This window comes from Macrotis lagotis, chromosome 3 (genome assembly GCF_037893015.1).
Source record: "Macrotis lagotis isolate mMagLag1 chromosome 3, bilby.v1.9.chrom.fasta, whole genome shotgun sequence".
Classification (NCBI taxonomy): Eukaryota; Metazoa; Chordata; class Mammalia; order Peramelemorphia; family Peramelidae; genus Macrotis; species Macrotis lagotis.
The window spans coordinates 18,117,232-18,136,558 of record NC_133660.1 but is presented as its reverse complement, the minus strand read 5'-3'; the positions used below and the strand labels follow the sequence as shown (position 1 = coordinate 18,136,558).

Sequence of the window (19,327 nt, the reverse complement as noted above, 5' to 3'; positions counted from 1 at the left end):
ATGTGAGCCACTAGAGGCAGAAAAGCTTTCTCTCTACATGGGTAGAGGGGCTCTAGCAGGGGCTTCCTCCCTGCAAGTCTACAAGAACCAAGGGTTTCCATGCTTTGGTCACCTTCTAGGGACAGAGTGTCAAAAGAATACTAGTGGAAGGAAGGAACACAGGTCTGGAAGATAACAAAAGGTGCATGATTTTATTTCAGAACAAAGCACACAATGAGTCCCATCATCTCGGTCACTTCTTCTCCCCCCTCCCCCGCCAGCCCTCCCCCCAAAGATAACAGCAATACTTTGACAAGTCAAAGACAAACAAATTCGAGAAAACAGGTGGTTCCCCAAGGCAAGTAGGATAAAGTGTTGGGGGGGAGGTAAGCTCTTTGGTTACAGGCACCACTCTGCCCTCCCCACTCCTTCCTCCACTTAATGATTGAGTCCTCAGAACTCTGGTTTGTGTCCTCCCTGCTTGGGGTGACCCTGAGGATGCCAAAGGATACCACATGCCGCTGTTTCTCTTGATGGGCAACCTGTCAGGGATTCTTGGGGCTCTGGCAGGCCCCCTTGAGGCAGATGCATCAACCCCTGCTCTTTAGGCACTTGGGTCACAAAGTAACAGAAGAGGAAGTCCACCAAATAATTGGTTTGGGGCCACAAAATACTGAGCATCAGAGGGCAGAACAGATGGGCTACCCTGGGGGGCTGGCTTGGGGCTTGCAGCAGTTTCTGGTGTGAAACAAAAAAAGTAATAAACTGCTGGTCTAACAGATACAAAAATTAAAGGAATTTCAAACATAGTTGATTAGAGCAGACTCAAAGGAAAATCAAATCAAGGCAAAAGGCCACATAAAAAGACAAGCAAAATAAAACACCGCTTCTACAGTGCATGCCTGGAATATTCTGTGAGCTGCCACCTCAGGCACCACCAGATGAAGCAAACCCAAGGGCTCCCAAAGTGCCACCATGAAGATGGGTCAACTGAAGCCTGTGCAGGTGGAGACAGGAAAGGGCTGGCAGGGAGCTCAGTCATTCCACAGAGGAAATCACATTGGGCAGAAAAGATCGATAGAATAGCAGCTCCGAGAGGCTTTGGAGGGTACACAGTGTCCAAACTGAATCAATATTTGGTCTGGTCAGCAAAACAGAGACAAAGTGTGACCTTCTGTAGCCTGAGAGTGCTGCACCAGATAATGGCCCAGGGACTTTGGAAGGGGTGAGTACTCTGAATAAAGGACTCCTAAAACCTAAGGTGGGTAAGGGAAAGGAAACCAGCCCCCCACACTGAGACAAGACTGCTTTCAGAGCTGAACCACACACATCAGAAGGCTTTCTGCAGAAAGATGGCCAACACTGCTCTGAGATCTGGAACACAACACCATCTTTAACCAAAACTGCACACTATCACCCCAAAGGTAAAAAGAACAAACCTATGACCAAGTACACCCATGTCTGTATGTGCAGAGGTCTTGAAATAAGGGGCATAATTCAAATTCAAATTAAAAGCAAAAACAATACAGTGCATCAGAAGAACTAAAGAAAGTTATAATGGCACAGTCAGGGATGGGATCCCTGCAGCCAGAGCATCTCCCTCCTCTGTATCATGGCTGAGGCCTCCCAGAACAGGACAGAGAGGAGGCTGGGCTTCCCCTCTGCCCTCTTCTAGGGGTGCCCATGAAAGAAGCAGGGAGAAGTCTCTGAATTTATCCAAACAAGGCTTGTGTCTCTAGGTAAAACATCCTTCTTTGTTCACCATTAGAATATATTTTCTTTGGAGTAAATAAGAACTGATCTTTGCCTGACTCGGTATCAAGATCGCTATTTAACATCACTTATTATACAACATACTGAAAACAAATCTGCCCAATTTGGGTCTCTTAACACAAAGAGAAAGCAAGCTGGCAGAGAACCAACAAGTCAACCTGGCTGAGCCTCCTGAGCCTCAGCCCCTTTCCAGAAACCTCAGAGATTGTTCTAAATTATCTCCAAAACATAAATGGGGTAGAAGTCCTGACCCACTTCCCCCTCCTCCTTGGTTGTGCTGAGTGGCAATGGCCAAGCTTGACTGCTAGGACTCCTTTCAGGTAAGCAGGCCTCCATATGATTTCCTTGGCTTCATAAACGGCGGGCCCATAGCGATGTGGTGGGGGAAAAAGACCCAAAGGCCCATTTCTCATAAAAACTGTCACTTCAAGGGGTGGCTAGTGGCACAGTGGGTAAAGCACCGGCCCTGGAGTCAGGAGTACCTGGGTTCAAATCCAGTCTCAGACACTTAGCCGTGTGGCCTTGGGCAAGCCACTTAACCCCATTTGCCTTGCAAAAAAAACTAAAAAAACTAAAAAAAAAACTCACTTCAAGGTAATGCTGTCTGTGATTCCCCCAAACTCCATTTTCTTTCCATTTGTCAGTCACCTGCATTAATTAGTCATCAGATCTGACGCCTGACCTAACTTTGCCCAACCACCCCCCACAGACAGAAGGATCCTCCTCTCCCTGGACCAGCGACCTTGCCACCCTGCTCCTGACCTTGGCCTTCCTTTCTGCAGTCCAGATGCAGAGACAGGAACACACAAAGACTGCATGGGGATGAGGTGCTTTTCTGAGGGAGTGTCTGTTGGCTAAGGACAAGCCAACCCAAATGCAGACAGGGCACCTCGTAGTCTCAAATGATCAAGATCACTTTTGAAAAGGAACATAGACACACAGACACACACCCAGACACATACATGTGTGTACCCCACTATACACACAAGCACCCACACAACACACACATGAGAACTGTTTAACAATACTTTAAGAACTAAAAGTGCTGGTGACATGAATTCCAATACTCCCTCCATTTGTCATTTGTTCAACAAATACACACACACACACACACACACACACACACACACATATATACATATATATTTGTTCAACAAAATACACATATATGCAATATATCTCTGTAATAAAACTTTTAAATGTCTAAGGTGCTTGGATTTTGCATTGCAGAATTAGTTCAATGAATGATTGACCATCTGTTAACTTTCAGTAGCGACCCAAGCTGGGCGTTACCATTCAGGAGGCAAGGAAGCTTAACTGCTAATTTCGGAAATGTGGCATCTGTGGGGCCGGGGCGCCCTCTACCGGTGAAGAGGAGGACACGCTGGTGAGCTGCTCCCCTTGCATCTTCTCATTGACCCGCAGCTCGCAGCCATCCCGAAGCATGCGCACTGCGATGCGGGCAATATTCTTGGAGTCATCCAGGCCACTGTGGGGCCGCCCATCGTAACTCATGCCCAGCTTCTCAAGCATGATCGTCAGCTTGGTCTGATTCCTAGGAACCTGGAAATGGAGCACAATGGATTATTTGTCAAAAACTCTAGAGCAGACTGAGAGAACATGTGGAAAAGTTGAAAAGTTTAAAACTCTAGAACGTCATCCCGTGGTGCCTAGAACCTACTCGACCTGCAGAGCTCCTTGGGTAGGAAGCAAAGAAAAACAAATCAACAAGTCCAGAATACATCCAAGTCTTGGAGACTCCAAGTAACAGTGATACAGGGAAAGAGTTACCCCAAGTCCTAAGACAAAAACACCCCATCTGATATGATGTCAAGACATGTCTTCTTAAGAAGGATCTGTAGAAAATGATGGACAAGAATCACAAACAAGAAGGAACCACCCGAATGTCAAGTCTAAAATGCACTGGGTGTCACTCTCACCTAACAGGTAAAAAGAAGAAAACCAAAAAATCAGCAGGACTTCATGCTGGTGGGGAAGTGATAAAACAGGTACTTGTGTATTAATGATGGGTCTGCAAGGTGGTAGAATCTCCACAGGTGGAAACTGGACTAGACTTTGCAAAAGTCCATTCCCCCCATTTGACCCAATAATCTCATTCTTAGAAAAAAAAAACCTTAAAAGAACATTAAAAAAATGTGATTTATGAAAAGATTTATAGGTATAAGAACAAAACAAGGGAAATGAGAGCTAAGTAGTAGAATTGCTAAATAAACTGCAGGACATTGAGGTTATAGAATATTATGATGATGTTATCAAGAATAACAAACATAAGCAATGTGAAGAAAGCTGGAAACATCCAGGCTTGGAATAGGCAAGGCCCAAGGAAAGAACCAGTTTTTACTGTGCTGGGTGGGAACTGTGCAGAAAAGCCTCCAAAATCCTCAGGTCAAAGTTCAGAATGGTTCTACTACAAAAAAGAAAAGCAATCCTGTGAAAAATGGGGTCCTATTCCTTAATGCTTCCTAAATCTCCACAGAGCTTAATATTAAGTGAACATAAATATTAAGAGTTGAAAATAAAGGGTCAAAATCAATACCAAAGAGAGAGAGCTGCTAAGGGGGGATCTGTAGGAAATCCCTGGCCTCTAGGGCTCTGCTTGATAGGGAGGAGACTCAAAGACCCCAGAAGGAGCAGAGTCAGCACCCCTTCGCCAGGGGAGACCTCAGAGCGTGAGACCCACCCCACTCAGAAGACAAGCTCCCGGGGATGTTCTGGAGGACCCACAACATTTGCCTCTTCCCCAAACAGCCAAAAGCAGTGAGAGAGGAAGTCAAAGTGAAGGAAGGGAGCCTCACCAGTCAGAAGCAGCGGCAGAGCCCTGCTCATGGGACTCAGGAAGATAAGAAGGGAAGTCCCTTACAACACCTCACAACTGAACCAGGGGAAAGAAGACACTCAAAAAATGAATGGGACTGAGCGGAGGTCAGGACCAAGTGTGCTTATATGTATACAAGCGCCCACACTCTAACTGCAGAAAACAGAAAGCCCAAAATCAGATTCATGAGGCTGCAAGAACAAGAATCATTTCTTTCTGTTTGAATGGGGATGAATCAAGGGTAAGTCAGAAGGACTAAAACCAGTTCATCAGAAGAGCAATCAAATCCTGGTGACCAGAGCTAGCCATGTCAAGTGTCAAAGCACCCCAATGTCCAGTCTTGGAATGTCTTTTCCAGGGGAGCCTGGTCAGCCAAGTCTTGTGGTAACAGGCCAATTGGCTACCCTGAAGCTGAGGTGGCCCAAACAAGGAAATCCAAGGAACATCTGACCCCTCCACCCCCAGACCCCACCTTTTTTCCCCGGCAATAGCTCGGTTAACTCCAAACCCTGGTCCATAACCTCCACTACAACCTACCCCCATGATTCCCCACTCCTTCCTTCCTGAAGCTCCCATTCCACTGGTGGGCCCACAGCCCAGAATGGGGGTCAGGATGGCTGCGACAGCTCGCATACTTCTAATCTGAGAAATGAAAAGTAACACTTGAAAACAAAATCAGACAAATAATAAACCAGAAGCTATTTCTGTAGGATGAATCTACCAAAGACTTCCGTGACCTAGGTATGGTACATAACAAGTCTGTTAACAACAATATCATCACTGTTTAACAAAATAAACAAATATTACCTTGTAAAAGTTTCCATATGACTTTCGAATATTGATCCACTTTTTGGCAAAAGAAGGGTATCTGAGCCTGCTGATTTGACACTGAATATTCAGGAACTTACTCATATCCCATGAACTTGGAGGGGAAGGGGAAAAAAAGGAGAAGGTAAATGCTATACTAGAATGACAACTAATTCTTTTAAATCATTCTGACTTGCAAGGATCTGATCACTTTGACTTAAATCATCTGTTTTTCCCCCTTTACAACTATGCATTCTCTCTAATCTGACAATCAGCACCTTCCTAGTTGTAAGAATCCATTTGATTCCTACCTGATTTCCTCCCTCCTCCCCCCATCAATACCAGCTCCCATAAGAACCAAACCCCCCAGTTGACCCAGCCATGGGCCCCTTGGGCCCACACACCCGGGGACAGCATCTACTCCTGGATGGTCCTATGACTCACTTTGGACTTCCCCTGTGCCTTTCCTTAGGCACAGGACAGAACATGGGTTTCATGTCCTACATTGGCTTTAACAAAAAATGGACACCCATCATTTGTACCACGATGCCACTATTATTTTTAAAAAGGAAGGAAGAAACAAAGTAAAAGCAAAATAATTTTTTAATTAGAAAAAGAGAAGGGAGGAAAGCAGCCAGTATTAAAGGCAAAAATCTTTCTAAGACATATGAAGAAAGCTCTTTCTACCTTGCTCCTCCTCTCAATGAAGTATATAAGGCCTTCTCTCTCCATTCCTGACCAGCTCTAAGCCCACCCACCACAACTAGCCAACTGAGGTCTAGAAACCTTTGGGAACCTCCTTCTTCCTCTCCAACTTGGATACTAGGAGGATCAGCTGACATTGCCATCACAAGCCTTTCCCTTTCCTGCACTGATTAGGGGCGATGAACATCACCACTCCTGCTTTCAAGAAGACGAAACCATCAGACTTTACAGGGTTCCCCAGTGGAGCCCTCCCAAGAGGGGAGGCCTCAGCCAGCCTCTCCAGAAAACCTCAGGAATTCTTCAGACAGAGACCCGTGTGCCTCCAAAGTTGTATTGCTCTTCCAGAACTGAATGCACTGACCAGGGCAGCAGAGCAGAGCCCAACAACCAATGGACACTCTCCCCAACTCTCCAATCCTGCGGGATCTGATCCACCCTGCCATCCCAGTATAACAGGGAACCCCGCTAACTATGCTGAGAGCAGACTTCCCCTCTTGACATGCCACTAACTCTTACTACAACCCAATAAGCACAGCCATCATTTGGAAAGCCATGCCGATTCACATTATATTTTATGTCCTGAAATTCCCAAACCCTTTCCAAGTTACTGCTAAGGACAGCGCTTCTTTTCTGGGAGACTGAGGGTTTGAACCCTGGAGCAGACACTCTCCTGGTCTCCATGGATCCAGCCTTCTACTCTGGGTGATCAAGGCACTGGGGGATCTTTCCTCTACCATCCCATGAGGGAGCCACCTTGGCTATGGGCCGAGTCCCACTCCAGATGCTCAGAGTTCACCTCCACATGCTCCAACCTTGTCCACAAGAGCAGCAGGAGATACTGTTGATGTATCCCAGTGACCTATCGGTCAGTCACACATGACCATACATGCTGAAGCCACCATGCCAGGATCTCAACTTCTGTTCTTCATGTTCAGGAGACAGCCACCATCTCTCTGAGTATGTCTATTGTCAAGCACAATGCAGCCTCTCCTTCCTTCTCTATCCCTCCTCTTTGGTTCCACACTCCCACTGTTTTTCAGCACAAATGGCCAAAGACCCCGGATACTGGCTCAACCAGCCCAGAGTCACTTCCTTTGGGCCTCAGGGCTTGAATTCACCACAGAAAGGCTTGGTGAGGCATGCTCCAATACCAAGCCCCTTCTTTTCTTGGGGATCAGTTGCTCCCTAGTCATAACAGCTCTGCTCCTACCAGGCACAGAACCCCCCACTCAAAGCTCTGGTCCCCTTCCTCCTCTGCTCCTCCTCTCCTCCCAACCTCATCTTCCTCAGCAGGTGATAAACCGCAGGCCCATCTTCAGCTTCAGCTCTCCTGACATCAGCCTGCTCCCAAACCTTCATGGGCCCTCCCCTGTGTATAAGATAATGAATCCAGAACCTTCACCTGCCACTTGAGACCTGACACACCTGGGCCTAGACAGATGAATGACAGGACCCAAAGCTAAGAAGGCTTCTGTGATCCCAAACTGAGTTCCGTCCCATGATACCCTCCTGCTTCAGTCAAAGCAATGTTCATGGTCCCACTGCCAGCCCAGGCCCTGCCTTGTGGCCCTCACCTCCATCTGCCCACCATGGTCCAGTCAGAGTCCAGCTATGCCTTCTACAAGGTCTCCCTGGTCTCATTTCTCCATCAATACCTTTTCCATCCACTCCTCCCAGCCATACTCAGCCCAGGTCATGCTCCTAGGCCACTTCACCCCCTACCTGCCTGTGTCCCGTCACCCGTCTGTTCCCTTGGGTCATACTCGTTTCCTCTGTGACCTCAGGATGTCCATTTCCCAATGCTATGGGACTAAACAAATGGGATCTTCCTCATCCTGCCTGGATCCCTGGAATCAGGTTCTACCCAGACTATCCCTGTTGCCAATGCCAAGACCACCATCATTTCCACCTCAGGCAACAGGTCCTCCTTACTGATGCATGTCAGGTCCTTTATGAGCTACACTCTCATTTAAAGGCTGAATTCCTTCTCAGGGCATTTCCCCCATTGCTCCCTTGGGCCAGTTTCACCACATACTTCCCAAACTTGGCAGTTCCTTATTCAGCTCAAAATGGCTCTGAAGCAGTCCACTCCAGTGAGGTCCTCCTTTGATTTGGCCACTCAGACCCTCAGATAGATGCTCTCACCCATGCTTCTCCCCTGGGTTTCAGGTAAACCTAGTGAGTGTTCCAGGTCCATCCCATCCCATCCTTCTCATGAGCCTCTGGGACCCTCAGGAAGACCAACGTGCTCTGGGAGTTGGTTAGGGTTCACTTCATCCGGCTTGTGGCACAGCTCTGGGCACTTGGGGAATGACCTCATTAGAGACAGGATTTTAGGGCTCCCTCTGATTCTTCTCATTCTCTAGGAGTCACGATGGAGGATAGAGGACTACACCATTTTCCTCAGCCCATTCACTTGTCATCAGATCAGAATGGCAAGTCTCTAGGCAAATCCCTTCTTATGAGCCCTCACAAGATGACACTCTCCCATGGTCAAGAGTCAGCCGTCGTCCAGTGTGAGCAGGGATCCCAACACCAGCACTCATCCTGAGGCACTGTCTCCTTCTCAAAGGTGTCACTCATCAGCAGCCACCCTTGAACACCAGCTGAACTGCCACAGGTTGTCTTCAGGGTCAGAAGCTCCAACACCGTTTCCTAGATCCATCTAGACAGGAACATTTATGTCCACAGAAAATCATCAGGGCTCCGTGTTCTAAGCCTTCTGTGGCTGTTCCAGTCCCCCACTACTCCTCTCTGACAGCAGGAGATGTCTTGCAGGGACAACTCCATCCTACAAAGCTGTTTCTTTAATACCCATGTGTTCCTAAGTCCTTCCCCAACAGTCACCTTCTTCCACACTTCTGATAGTCAGGACACCAGATTAGTGGAGGACATGATAGAGCATCCACATGAGGAAGAAAGACAGAAAAGGCTAGGAAAGTGCAAAGGAGAAAGGTCCAAGTGGCTGAGAGTGTTAAGAGAAAGCTTCAGGGAGGATGGGAATGGAGGGGGCTTTGCAGCAACAGAGAAGACTGAGGAGGGGAGGAGGCAGAAGGAGGCAGATACTAAGGGGAACCCCAACAAGCAAGCCCCAGGCTGATGAAAAGGGATGGGCTAGAGAGGGAGGCCTCCTGAACTCAGGGAGAGCAGCGTGGCAGCAATATCACTGCCAATGTCAGCTCATGGGAAAAGGGGAGCCTCACATTATGTATCCATAAACAAAAGCCTTGGGAAACTTTAAAATGCTGGCTAACAAAGAGGTGGGAAAGAAATCAGGCCGTCTGTCAGTTAGTCAATGTGCTAAATGCTGAGGACTCCCAAAACAGTTCCTGCCCCAAAAAAGTTAATACTTGAAGGGGGTACAGGGTCATCCTGCTTCACAGGTGTCTGGACCACCTGCTACTCTCCCTTTGGACTAATCGCTGTTTGCTGCTTCCCGCCCAAGCCCCTCTAAGACTGGTAACTGAAGTGGAAGCAGAAAGATAAGGGGGTCTCCTGCGGGACGCCCCATGGGAAACCCTGTTAACACAGAAACCCTGTCCATTGGTCTGTCCAAGCCATGAAGGATAACAGCATCTCTGGGGCGCCTACTTACCCGTCCGTCAGTATGGAGTACTTGTACTTGGTCCCAAGTTCTTTAAGTCTCATCCAGTCCACGACATTCCGAAGCACCTGAGGGAAAGTTTCTGCGTGGTCCACCATGTCCTGAAGATATAAAATAGAAAAGGAGGGAACATGGAGGAAGGTGCATCAAGAGAGAGACAGGAACAACTCGGGTCTACTTTTTAGTTTCTGTTTGGTTCCTGAATCAAAGCAAGCCAGCCCCTTCTGGACAAAGGCGGGGAGCCATCTCTCACCCTCTTGCATACATGCCCCTCTGGAAGGCAATAGTTACTTGCAGTCAAGACTGCAAGCCAACATAACAGAAAGGAGGGATGGGGGGAGGGCAATTATTTTAAATTCTAGAACAGAACTAACCATCCTCCACCCCCCCACCGAAGGAGTCTGCTCTTTACCTTTTGGTAAAGGGAGCTAACTCAATAGCTTGGTGAACAAGGATGGATTATAACAAGACCCCCGGGAAGAGGACAGCATCTCTCCCTAGTGTGTTGATCATTTCATGACTGCCACAGTGGGCAGAGGACTATCCTGCTGGGCTTGGTCTGTTCTTTTAAGGAGACTAAAGTCTGACAAAATGACTTGGAAGACTGCCAAGTGGCAAAACACACCCATCTTTGGGATTTTAATCATGTGGTCAGATAACAAACCCTTCCTTTTATAAAATATGTTCAAAATAAACCACCCAGGGCCCAGTCACCTGTGTGATTCCTGTGAGGTTGATGCAGAAGTCAGAGAGCTGAGTGTTAATCTCTGGCCTCACGTACTGCTGGAAGGTGTCTTCCTACAAGGCAGAGACCACAGGCCCATCAGCAAGCAAGAAGCTGGCACATCACTAGCCACATCCCCAACCTGGGGCAGCAGTGCCAACAGCCCCTTCTCAAGTCACAGAACTCACCAAGGCCTGGACATTCACTTCTCTTTAAAATTGGAACAAGGTTACAATGACATTGGCTTTTTTGGAAGGAGAGTGGAGAATCCCACCATAGGTCTTGAGAGACTCAGCTTTTTAGAATCTCACCCACACAGTCAAACGTCTAATTAATAAAAGTAATGAGAAAGCAACAGATAGGTACAAAATCCAGGGGGAAAGAATCTGCCTAGACCCCCAAAAAAGCAAACCTCAGACTGCCAGAATCTGCCAAGAGAGAATGACCAATAAACAGAAGCAGCAGAATCTGCCCCCCCACCAAGAGAGCAGCCATCCTTTCTGGGCTGCTCTCTCCCCAGAGCCTGCAGGATCACAGCCACTGCCACTGGCCCTCAACTGAGGCAGGAGCTCCCACTGCCAAAGGCCAGCAGCATCCTTGGGTCCAGGGAGAACCAGGACCACTCAGACTCTTTTGGAGCTGGTGGGGAAAGATCAATTTCCATTCCGTTTGGGGACAGCACAAAGCATCCTGAAGCTTTTCCTTCTGCTGAACTTCCAGAAGGCCAAGGGAAGGCAGAGTCTGTTTCCCACAGGGTAAGCCTGGAGGACTAGCAGGCAGCTGTTCTGTATGCCTCTCCCTCTGCAAGAGGCCTGGCAACGTCTCTCCCAAGGAAATCCAGTCCCTCCCCTGTGGTCACAAAACCTGGTTCTGAACACCACTCCACGAGAGCAGCCCACTGTCCTCTCTCTCTTCACTCATCCCCACTTCAATCCACAATAAATATCTCATAAACACAATGTAGGGCAAGAAAGGAGAAGGGAGAAGTCCACATGAGGGAGTTTTCCAAATAAGGACTGGGGACGTCAATCTTTCTAAAACATTGTGCATTCTTAAAGAAGACCTCCCAAATGACCTTTTACTCTCGACACTTGAGAGATGGCATCTGAGGTGGAAAGGGCCTGCTCTGCTACATGGTGGTTGATCCTCTTGATCTCTCACAGCCTTCCAGCTATGCCCCCTGAAGGCTGAGCTGGCCACGGGCCTTTCCAGCTTTCTGGAACACAAATCTCAAACTATACCCCAAAAGGTACTGAGTTGTGCCACCCTCCGACTGAGTTCTACCACAACTAGATATCAAGGAGGGAAGAAAAGGACCTTCAAGTCCCAAAGTTCTTAGAGCAGCTCTTCTAGAGTAGCCCCAAAAGCAGAAACCACAGGGGCATTCTCCTTTGGGGAATGGCTAAAATAAAGAGTGGTATATTCATGGAATATTAGCATGCCATAAAACAACAATGGACAATTTCAGAGACATCTCGACCACATGATATTGGAGGGAATTAATACTATGAAGACAACATTAGAGAAAACCGCTTTAAACCAGTGCAGAGACCTGACGGTGAAAGGAGTTGTACCCCTCCTGCTCATCAGAGTTGGGCTCAGGGAGGAGAAAGCCCTGACCCACCCCCCAGGTCCCCCCAGTCCAGGAGGGAGCCTGTCTCCAAGGGAAGACATCAGCATGACCAAAGAGGGATTGCAGTCAACCTTTCTGGAGAAGGATGGATTGCAGGTGGGAGTGGAAGGGAGTTAGGGCACAAAGATGCCAATGGGGAGCACTCCAGGCCTGGGGGATGCCCACAACTGGGAGATAGAAGCACTGTTGTTCACGCTGGGGGAGGGACCAGATAGAAATGAAATAAAGTTTCCAAACAGTCTAGAAAACCATTAGATAAAAAAAGTGAACTCCAAGGACAGGTCCAAGAAGTTCTCTCACCCCGTGGCAAGAAAACCAGAGCTCTAGTCACAAACAAGGGTCCCCCTCTTTTCTACCTCTGGGGCATTCATCTGTTCCCAGGGATTTCATGTTCATCTCTCAGCTCTCCAGTCTGACTCCCAACTATCACTTCTTCAAGTGCCTTCAGCCACCTTCCCCTGGAAGCTCATGACCTTTACCCTCCAACCCTCCCAGGGCTCACAACCCTGGTGTTCTACTGTCCTCCTCCCCCTCTCTGAACCCCCATATCCCAGTCTCTAACAAGACCTGAGAATTCTCTTGGGAAGTTCTCTTGGACAAGCCATCTGCCCTCCTGAGGCTGCTGGGGTCTGCCTGGCTCCAGTTTCTCCCCACTCTGGTTCAGCCTGTACTCAGCCACGAAAGTGACCTTCCAAAAGCACATGAGCCTCTTTACCCCAAAACCTCCAGAGGCTCCCTCTCAGCTCCAGGATCCAATCTAAACCTCTTTATCATTCAGAACCCTTCACAAACACACTCTAGGCCTGGTTGCATTCACTAGCCATCTCCCACCACCAGGGCCTTTGCACTGGCTGGATCCGATTTCTAGCCCCCTCTTCATTCTGGGCTTCCCAGTTTCCTTTGGACTGGGTACAAACCCCATCTTCCACAGGGGGCCCTCATGTCCAGTTCCTCTGGGCATCTTCTGTTTATATAGAGTTGTTGGCAGTGGTCTCCCTCTTGAGCAGACTGGGATCTCCTTGAGGACAGGACTGCCTGGGGCCTTCTTTGTATTCAGAACTTACCTGACCTGCCTGACAAGGACTTCAGAAGTTATTTACCAGTAGTTTCTCAAGGGACCTCCTTCTTTGATTAGTGTCAGGTTCCCAAAACTGGAGAGATGGAAGGGACTGACCCAAGAGGCCAAAGAGAGCCCACCAAGTGGCCCCCAGTCCCTTCTGGGAGTCCTCTTCACCTCCCAAGGCAGCCCCTCCCTCATAGTCACAAGCTCTCCCTCCTCTGGGGAACTTCCCACTAAGCTCAGTTTTGCCCTTTAGGGCCCCTCCTTCATGACAGCCGCCATGGGCTCCTTCGGTCTTCTCTCATGCCTGGGTCCTGAGAAGAAGACATCATTCTCAAAAACCAGAGCACCTGGACTCCCAGCTAACAAGCCACTTCTAAGTTTAGTGACCTTGTCGATAGGAGCACCCCATCACACCTCCTACCACCAGTAGAGATCACCCCCTGTCCATAACCACCAGGGACCCTGCAGTTGCCCCACAGAACAACCCACTAATCAGGCTAGTTCTGATCCCCATGACCAGAGGCCAAGAGGCTGACATGGGAGGGGAGGTCTGGGACAGGACCCCAATTACAACAGAGGCAGCAGCACCCCCAGGCTCACTTACAATCTCTAGGGTGTGTGTATTCAATAAGACAATCGGAAACTCGATAATTTCGTGAGTGAACTCGGGGGGGTTGCCCTCCTCACAGGTGGCCTCAAAGTCGATTACACAGATGTAGTCATAGTAGCTGTTGGTGTCACCGTCCTCCCGATGTTGGGTCAGCTTCTCCTTCTTGTAGTAGTTCTTAAGCCGTTTCTTGAGAACGTCCTTCACGCCTCTGAGGAGAGAGCAGAAGCCAGCTCACACTCAGGCACCATGGTCAGAGTGTACAAACAGGCAGATTTCAAAGAAACCGAAGCTATCAAGAAACAGGAGAAAAAGACAACTTGAAGGATTACTAAGAATTAAGAAAATTCTGTAAAACACTGTGGAGGTGCCAAGGGGCACCTGTCAGCATAGGAACCAAGGTGATGAAGACCAAGGCTGGTACACAGCCCTGCAAACAGCCCCCAAAGGGAAGCTCTCTGACTCAGCCATATCACTGCTAGGGCTACCACCAAAAAAATCAAGAGGAAAAGCACCTTTCCTGGAACCCCAAAGTAGAACCGAAAGAGGTCTTTCTCCTTTTGGGAATGGCTAAACCAACTGTGGTCAATATAATAAAATATTCCAGTGCCTTAAGACATCATGAAATGAACACTCTTAGAGGAAACTGGGGTGATTCCTAGGAATTAATGCTGAAGGGAAGGAAGCCAAACAAAGGGAATAATTTTATACAAAGACAACGATATTGTGGAGAATAACTCAATGAAATGATATGATCTAGTCGGTCTGAAGTGATGAGTTTAAATTCAAAAAAAGAGACATACAAGCTCAGACACAGCTTACATGGAAAGGTTTTGCTCAACCATGGAGATATGTATTCAAAGATTTGGTTTGGGAGCTTATCTGTTTTAATTTGTCCCATGAAGGAAGGAGAGCATATTTATTTACAACATACACTCAAATCCTAAAGGATAAAAATTATAAAATGAAAAAAAGACAAAAATAGCATAGAAGGAAATAGGACTTATTTGCAAGGCCTAATAAAATTAAATGATTAATTGAAATAGCATAATGTCCACTAGGAGGGTATTGTCCAACGATGCCTGCTTTTCTGCTGTCTATCCCAAGAAGGAGGTTCCAATCCACCCTCTTCCCTTCTTAGTCAGACAGGTGCCTATGTGACATCCTGGGCTAGGCAAGGTCTAGGAGACAAAAAGTGGGACCGTCAAGTGTAGGTTTGAGTATGAAAGAACAGACTTAGATGTGAAAATCAGGTCTGAGCTCCCAGTTTTATGGGTGTCCCCCTTTCTTTTATCCCCTGAGCAGAGCACAGCACAAACTTTTTGTAGATCTTTATGTAAATTTTGGTAGAACATCACATCACAGATTGACGGTAGGGAGGTCCTGAGAAACATTCAGTTCCTCCCAAGTTGGGCACAAAGTGCTTGCCAGGACTTCTCAAGGCTTTGTGGATATGATTACTGTTTCAGACTTAGAGGATGGCTAGTCCAAACCTCTCTCACCGGACAAGTTGAGGAAACTGATGGGGAGAGACTTGGCATGAGGAGACCAAGGCTGCCTCCTCAAAAGGCAGCATCAGCAAAGCTGACAGATGTGCCAGCCCAGCATAAGGTTCTTCACACGGCCTCCTGTGGCAGGCTGGTGGCACCCAAAAAACTTATCAGAGTCATTTTTAAAAAATGAATGAATATGCGGAATTACAAAGGAAATAAATTAATTACAATGAAATATAATTTTCCCATATCTAGACTGAGACCCCCCCCAAGATCTACCCTGAGGCATGTTAAGAAATCCAGGGTCACCCTTGTCTGGAGGTCCCTTCCAGGCATACTGATTCAGGTTGCCTATTTTATTTTCTTTTAATTTATTTTGTTAAAAATTTCCCAATCACCTTTCAATCTGGTTCAGGCCCTCTCCAGAGTAGTGGAGGAGGAGGGTATAGGTGAAGAAGCAAGTTACAACTTAAAAATACAATGTGCCTGACTTGGAAAGAACTGGATGTTTTTCAGCCAAAATGCAGGACATTCACTTCCAACTAGCAGATAGGAGCATTCCTCTTTGGGCCTTGTCCAAGAACAACACCCCCACCTCAGACCTCTCAGTGCCTCAGGGCCCAACCCAGGAGTCTTGCCCCTTCCTCACTCTCTCTGACTCTCCTCCCCCCTCCAACATGGTGCCCAGGCCTGTCCATTTCCCTTCTGCAACCTCCCTGGGCAGTTACCTCCGCCAGCCTCTCCTCTGATCCTATGCCCAGCCTGGGGCTGAACTTTATCACTTCAGACTTGGACTATTACAAAGGGAGGGGGGGCTCTGCCTGCTTCTGGTCTCTCCCCCCTCCAGTCAAGTTTGATCTCATCACCCCACCACACACACACACACACACACACACACACACACACACACACACATTCCACTCAACAGCCTCCAGTGAGACCCTGGATCCCAGAGCTTCAGGACCTGTCCAGTCATCCCCCCAACCTGTCTCCTAAGACTCAGTGAGTCTGGCCTTGTGGTTGATCCTTCCACAAGACTCTCTATAGCTCACCTCTGGCCATTCCCTGAGGTCATTCCCAGACCTAGGATGCTCTCCCTCCCCTGCTCTGAGCTCACAAGCTTCCCTCTAGTTCATTTTGATTGAAGTTTCCTCAGCCCTCTTCTTGTCCTTCCTCAGCACTTCTCCTTGTCAAAAGCTTCCCTTTGGAGGCAACTAGGTGCATAGTGGATAGAGCACTGCCCTTGGAGTCAGGAGTACCCGAGTTCAAATCCAGCCTCAGACACTTAATAATTACTTAGCTGTGTGGCCATGGGCAAGTCACTTAACCCCACTGCCTGGCAAAAACAAAAAACCAAAAAAGCTTCCCATTTATCCTAGCTTGTACAAAGTAGTTGGCAGACTATCTCATCCACCAGACTGGAAGTTCCCTGAGGGCAGGCCTGTCTGGTGTCTCTTTTTTGCATCCTACCTAGCATATGGTACAAGTAAATGTTTGCTGGTCAACTCTACCCCTGTCCCCAGTGCACCACAGACAGACACAAGCCAGAATTCCATCTCTCGAATTCCATCTCTCCCTCCTGAAGAGCCTGTGTCTGGGACCTCACCAAAGGCTTTCCCTCACTTGGTACAGCTCAAACCCAGAACCTGAGAGGTCTTTAATGACACCCCAAGATTCTGAGACCCAATCGTTCCTCCAAATGGGGTGATCCAGACCTGAATTCCTGAAAGGTAGTTTGGTCAGGGCTCAGATGAAATAAGACAGAGAGACAATTTGAGGGGAGGTCGCCCCCTAAAGTCGTGGCTCAAGAAAAACAGACACACCTTGAAATTTGCCACTTTGGGGCAAGGAAGAAAAATGTACCCACAATGGGGGGGGGGGGGGAGGCATTCTGCACTCTCCCTTGCAGGCCTGGTCCAAGTAAGAGCTCTAGACAGGTATTTGCTTCATCTTTTTTTCCTTTCTCTATTAGCTAAGGTGTTCCAAAAAATCTAATTGCTGGGGGCAGCTAGGTGGTGTAGTGGATAAAGCACCGGCGCTGAAGTCAGGAGTACCTGGGTTCAAATAGGGTCTCAGACACTTAATAATGACCTAACTATGTGGCCTTGGGCAAGCCACTTAACCCATCTGCCTTGCAAAAAAAAAAAATTCTAATTGTTTCCACAACTCCTGCCGTTGTTAAACAACTAAGAGGAAAGACCCAAGTGAGCTTCTCATTGCTAATGACTTCCAAGGACCTTAAATATGGTGTAGATGACCAAAATATCTGTCCTTGAACAATTGAGACTTGGGATCAAGGAGAGGAACCAACTAAGAGTGATGTGGAGGGCAGCTCTCCCTGGGGTTGAGCCCTGGATCCCAAGTCACACTTTACAGACAGGACAACTGAAGGGAAGAGACTTATCTGGCCACACTAACAGCATGTGGCAAAGGTCCCACCTGGGCCTCTTCTCCAAATCCAAGGCTCTCACTGGGCACCTACAGCCCAATGTTTCTTTCTTTAAATGAGATAAAAACCGGTATGAAAAGCTTCTTTCTAGATTCAACTCACTAGTCTAGCAGTGATTATTAAATATATTTTGAGTCAAAAATAAATCCCAAACCCATGAACTGGCAGGATAAAACATTTACCTAGTTTCAAGTTTGAATTCTGAAAGTTTAGCCCGGAGCTCCTCTTTGCTCATTCGGTTAATGTAGCCATTGGTAACGGCGATCTCTTTGTAAACCGGGTCACTGAAGTCACCGGGGCTGGAGGTGATGGGCTTCCTTCCCTTTGTTTCTGGGCTGTCAAGCTGGCACTGCTGTTTGCCCTGAAAGAGCCAGACAGGTCCCCTCGTTAGAGGGTACGCTGCTGGCGCCCCTGCGGCCCCTCCGGCGGCGGGGTGACTTGCATTGCTGCTGCAGCCTCCGGAGGCCATGGCGCCCTGGGCCCCGGTCCTGTCCCCGGTTCTGCTCCCGAGCCTTTCCACGGATACAATGTTGCAAAGGGCTGGGTGCCAAGGCTGCGCATGCGCGTCCTGGGGCGGGGGAGGGGAGGGAGCATGGCCTTGGGGTCTGCCAGGGGAGGGGGGGCGCCATGCCAAGGCCCCGGGGATGCTTGGGATGGCGCCCTCGCGCAGCCCCCACCAGCCCGGGGTTCCTCCCAGGCACGTGGTAAGGGGGTGCTGCTCCCGGGAGAGGGATGAGAAGCCCTGGCCAAGGGGGCCCCCCGGGAGCCCCGCCCCCAACCCCCGCCAGGGGCTCTGGGCCCCCGGGAGCGGGCTGACATCTAACAGCTGCCTTCTGGCGGGGGCGGGGGCCCAGCAGGGGGCGGACCACGCGTGGGCTTGCGGCCCGAGGCTGCCAGAAGCGCGGGAAGCACGTGGAGGTAGGCCTCGCGCCTGCGCAGACAAGGCAGGCTGGGAGCTGGGCGGGAAGAAGCGCCTGCGTGAGCAGGTGGGGGGAGGGGAGGGGCGGGGCCAGCCGGCGGAGGAGGAGCCTGTGCAAGAAGGGGAGACCCCCCCACGTGGAAGAGGAGGGTGCGCATGCGCGGCAAACCTGACTCATCCCCGCCGGCGGGAGCTCTTCCAGGGGGCCTGGCCCGTCGCTGCCCCCACCAAGCTGGCCCTGCTGACCCTCGCCGGCGGCCGGCCGGCCGCTGCACGCCTCCATCTCGGCTGGACCCGTCGACCCCGGGAGCTCTCCTCGCGCCGCCCAAGCCCGGCTCTCCGGCACCCCGCCCCCACGCCCAGCAGCCGCCAGGACAAACTCCCGCCTCCGGGGTCGAGCGCGGGCTGGCGTGGGTACGCAGCGAGCCGGGCGCGCGCACGCGCACGGACACGCATGCGCCGTCGCGGCGGGCCGCGCTCTGCTCCGCCCTTCCTAAGCGCGGTCGCGTGCACGGGAAGAGAAAAGGAGGAGCCGAGGCGGAGTTAGGGGTCACGTGACGGCACTCCAGGGCGGACGTCATAGACGGGCCCGCCCCCCCCTCGCCCGCCTCCGAACCGCAGCCGCCTGCCGATTGGCCCTGCCGCCTCCGGGCCCGCCCCTTCTCGGGCCATCCTCCACTCAGCGGCTAGAATGATTTTCCCCAGACGCCGGGTCTCTCTCGCGCCCCTTCCGAG

General features: G+C 49.6%; 1 protein-coding gene across 1 annotated transcript; it reads right to left on the bottom strand.

The window, feature by feature from the left end:
- Positions 1–2,930: 2,930 nt before the first annotated feature.
- On the bottom strand, positions 2,931–19,124 carry ERI1 (exoribonuclease 1). The gene is made up of 7 exons (XM_074228229.1): positions 18,762–19,124; positions 17,856–18,034; positions 13,729–13,942; positions 10,419–10,502; positions 9,696–9,805; positions 5,396–5,510; positions 2,931–3,315 (listed from the first exon to the last, which is right to left on the bottom strand). The coding sequence occupies exons 1-7, from the start codon at positions 18,873–18,875 to the stop codon at positions 3,073–3,075; spliced, it is 1,059 nt and encodes a 352-aa protein (XP_074084330.1). The 5' UTR covers positions 18,876–19,124; the 3' UTR covers positions 2,931–3,072.
- Between the last annotated feature and the right edge of the window lie 203 nt (positions 19,125–19,327).

Excerpts from the sequence above, each read along its gene's own strand:
- ERI1 (XM_074228229.1), bottom strand. The coding sequence starts at position 18,875 with ATGGAGGCGTGCAGCGGCCGGCCGGCCGCCGGCGAGGGTCAGCAGGGC. Across the intron at positions 18,035-18,761 it reads CGCCGGCGGGGATGAGTCAG|GGCAAACAGCAGTGCCAGCT; the intron begins GTTTGCCGCGCA and ends TGGCTCTTTCAG. Across the intron at positions 13,943-17,855 it reads GAATTCAAACTTGAAACTAG|AGGCGTGAAGGACGTTCTCA; the intron begins GTAAATGTTTTA and ends CTCTCTCCTCAG.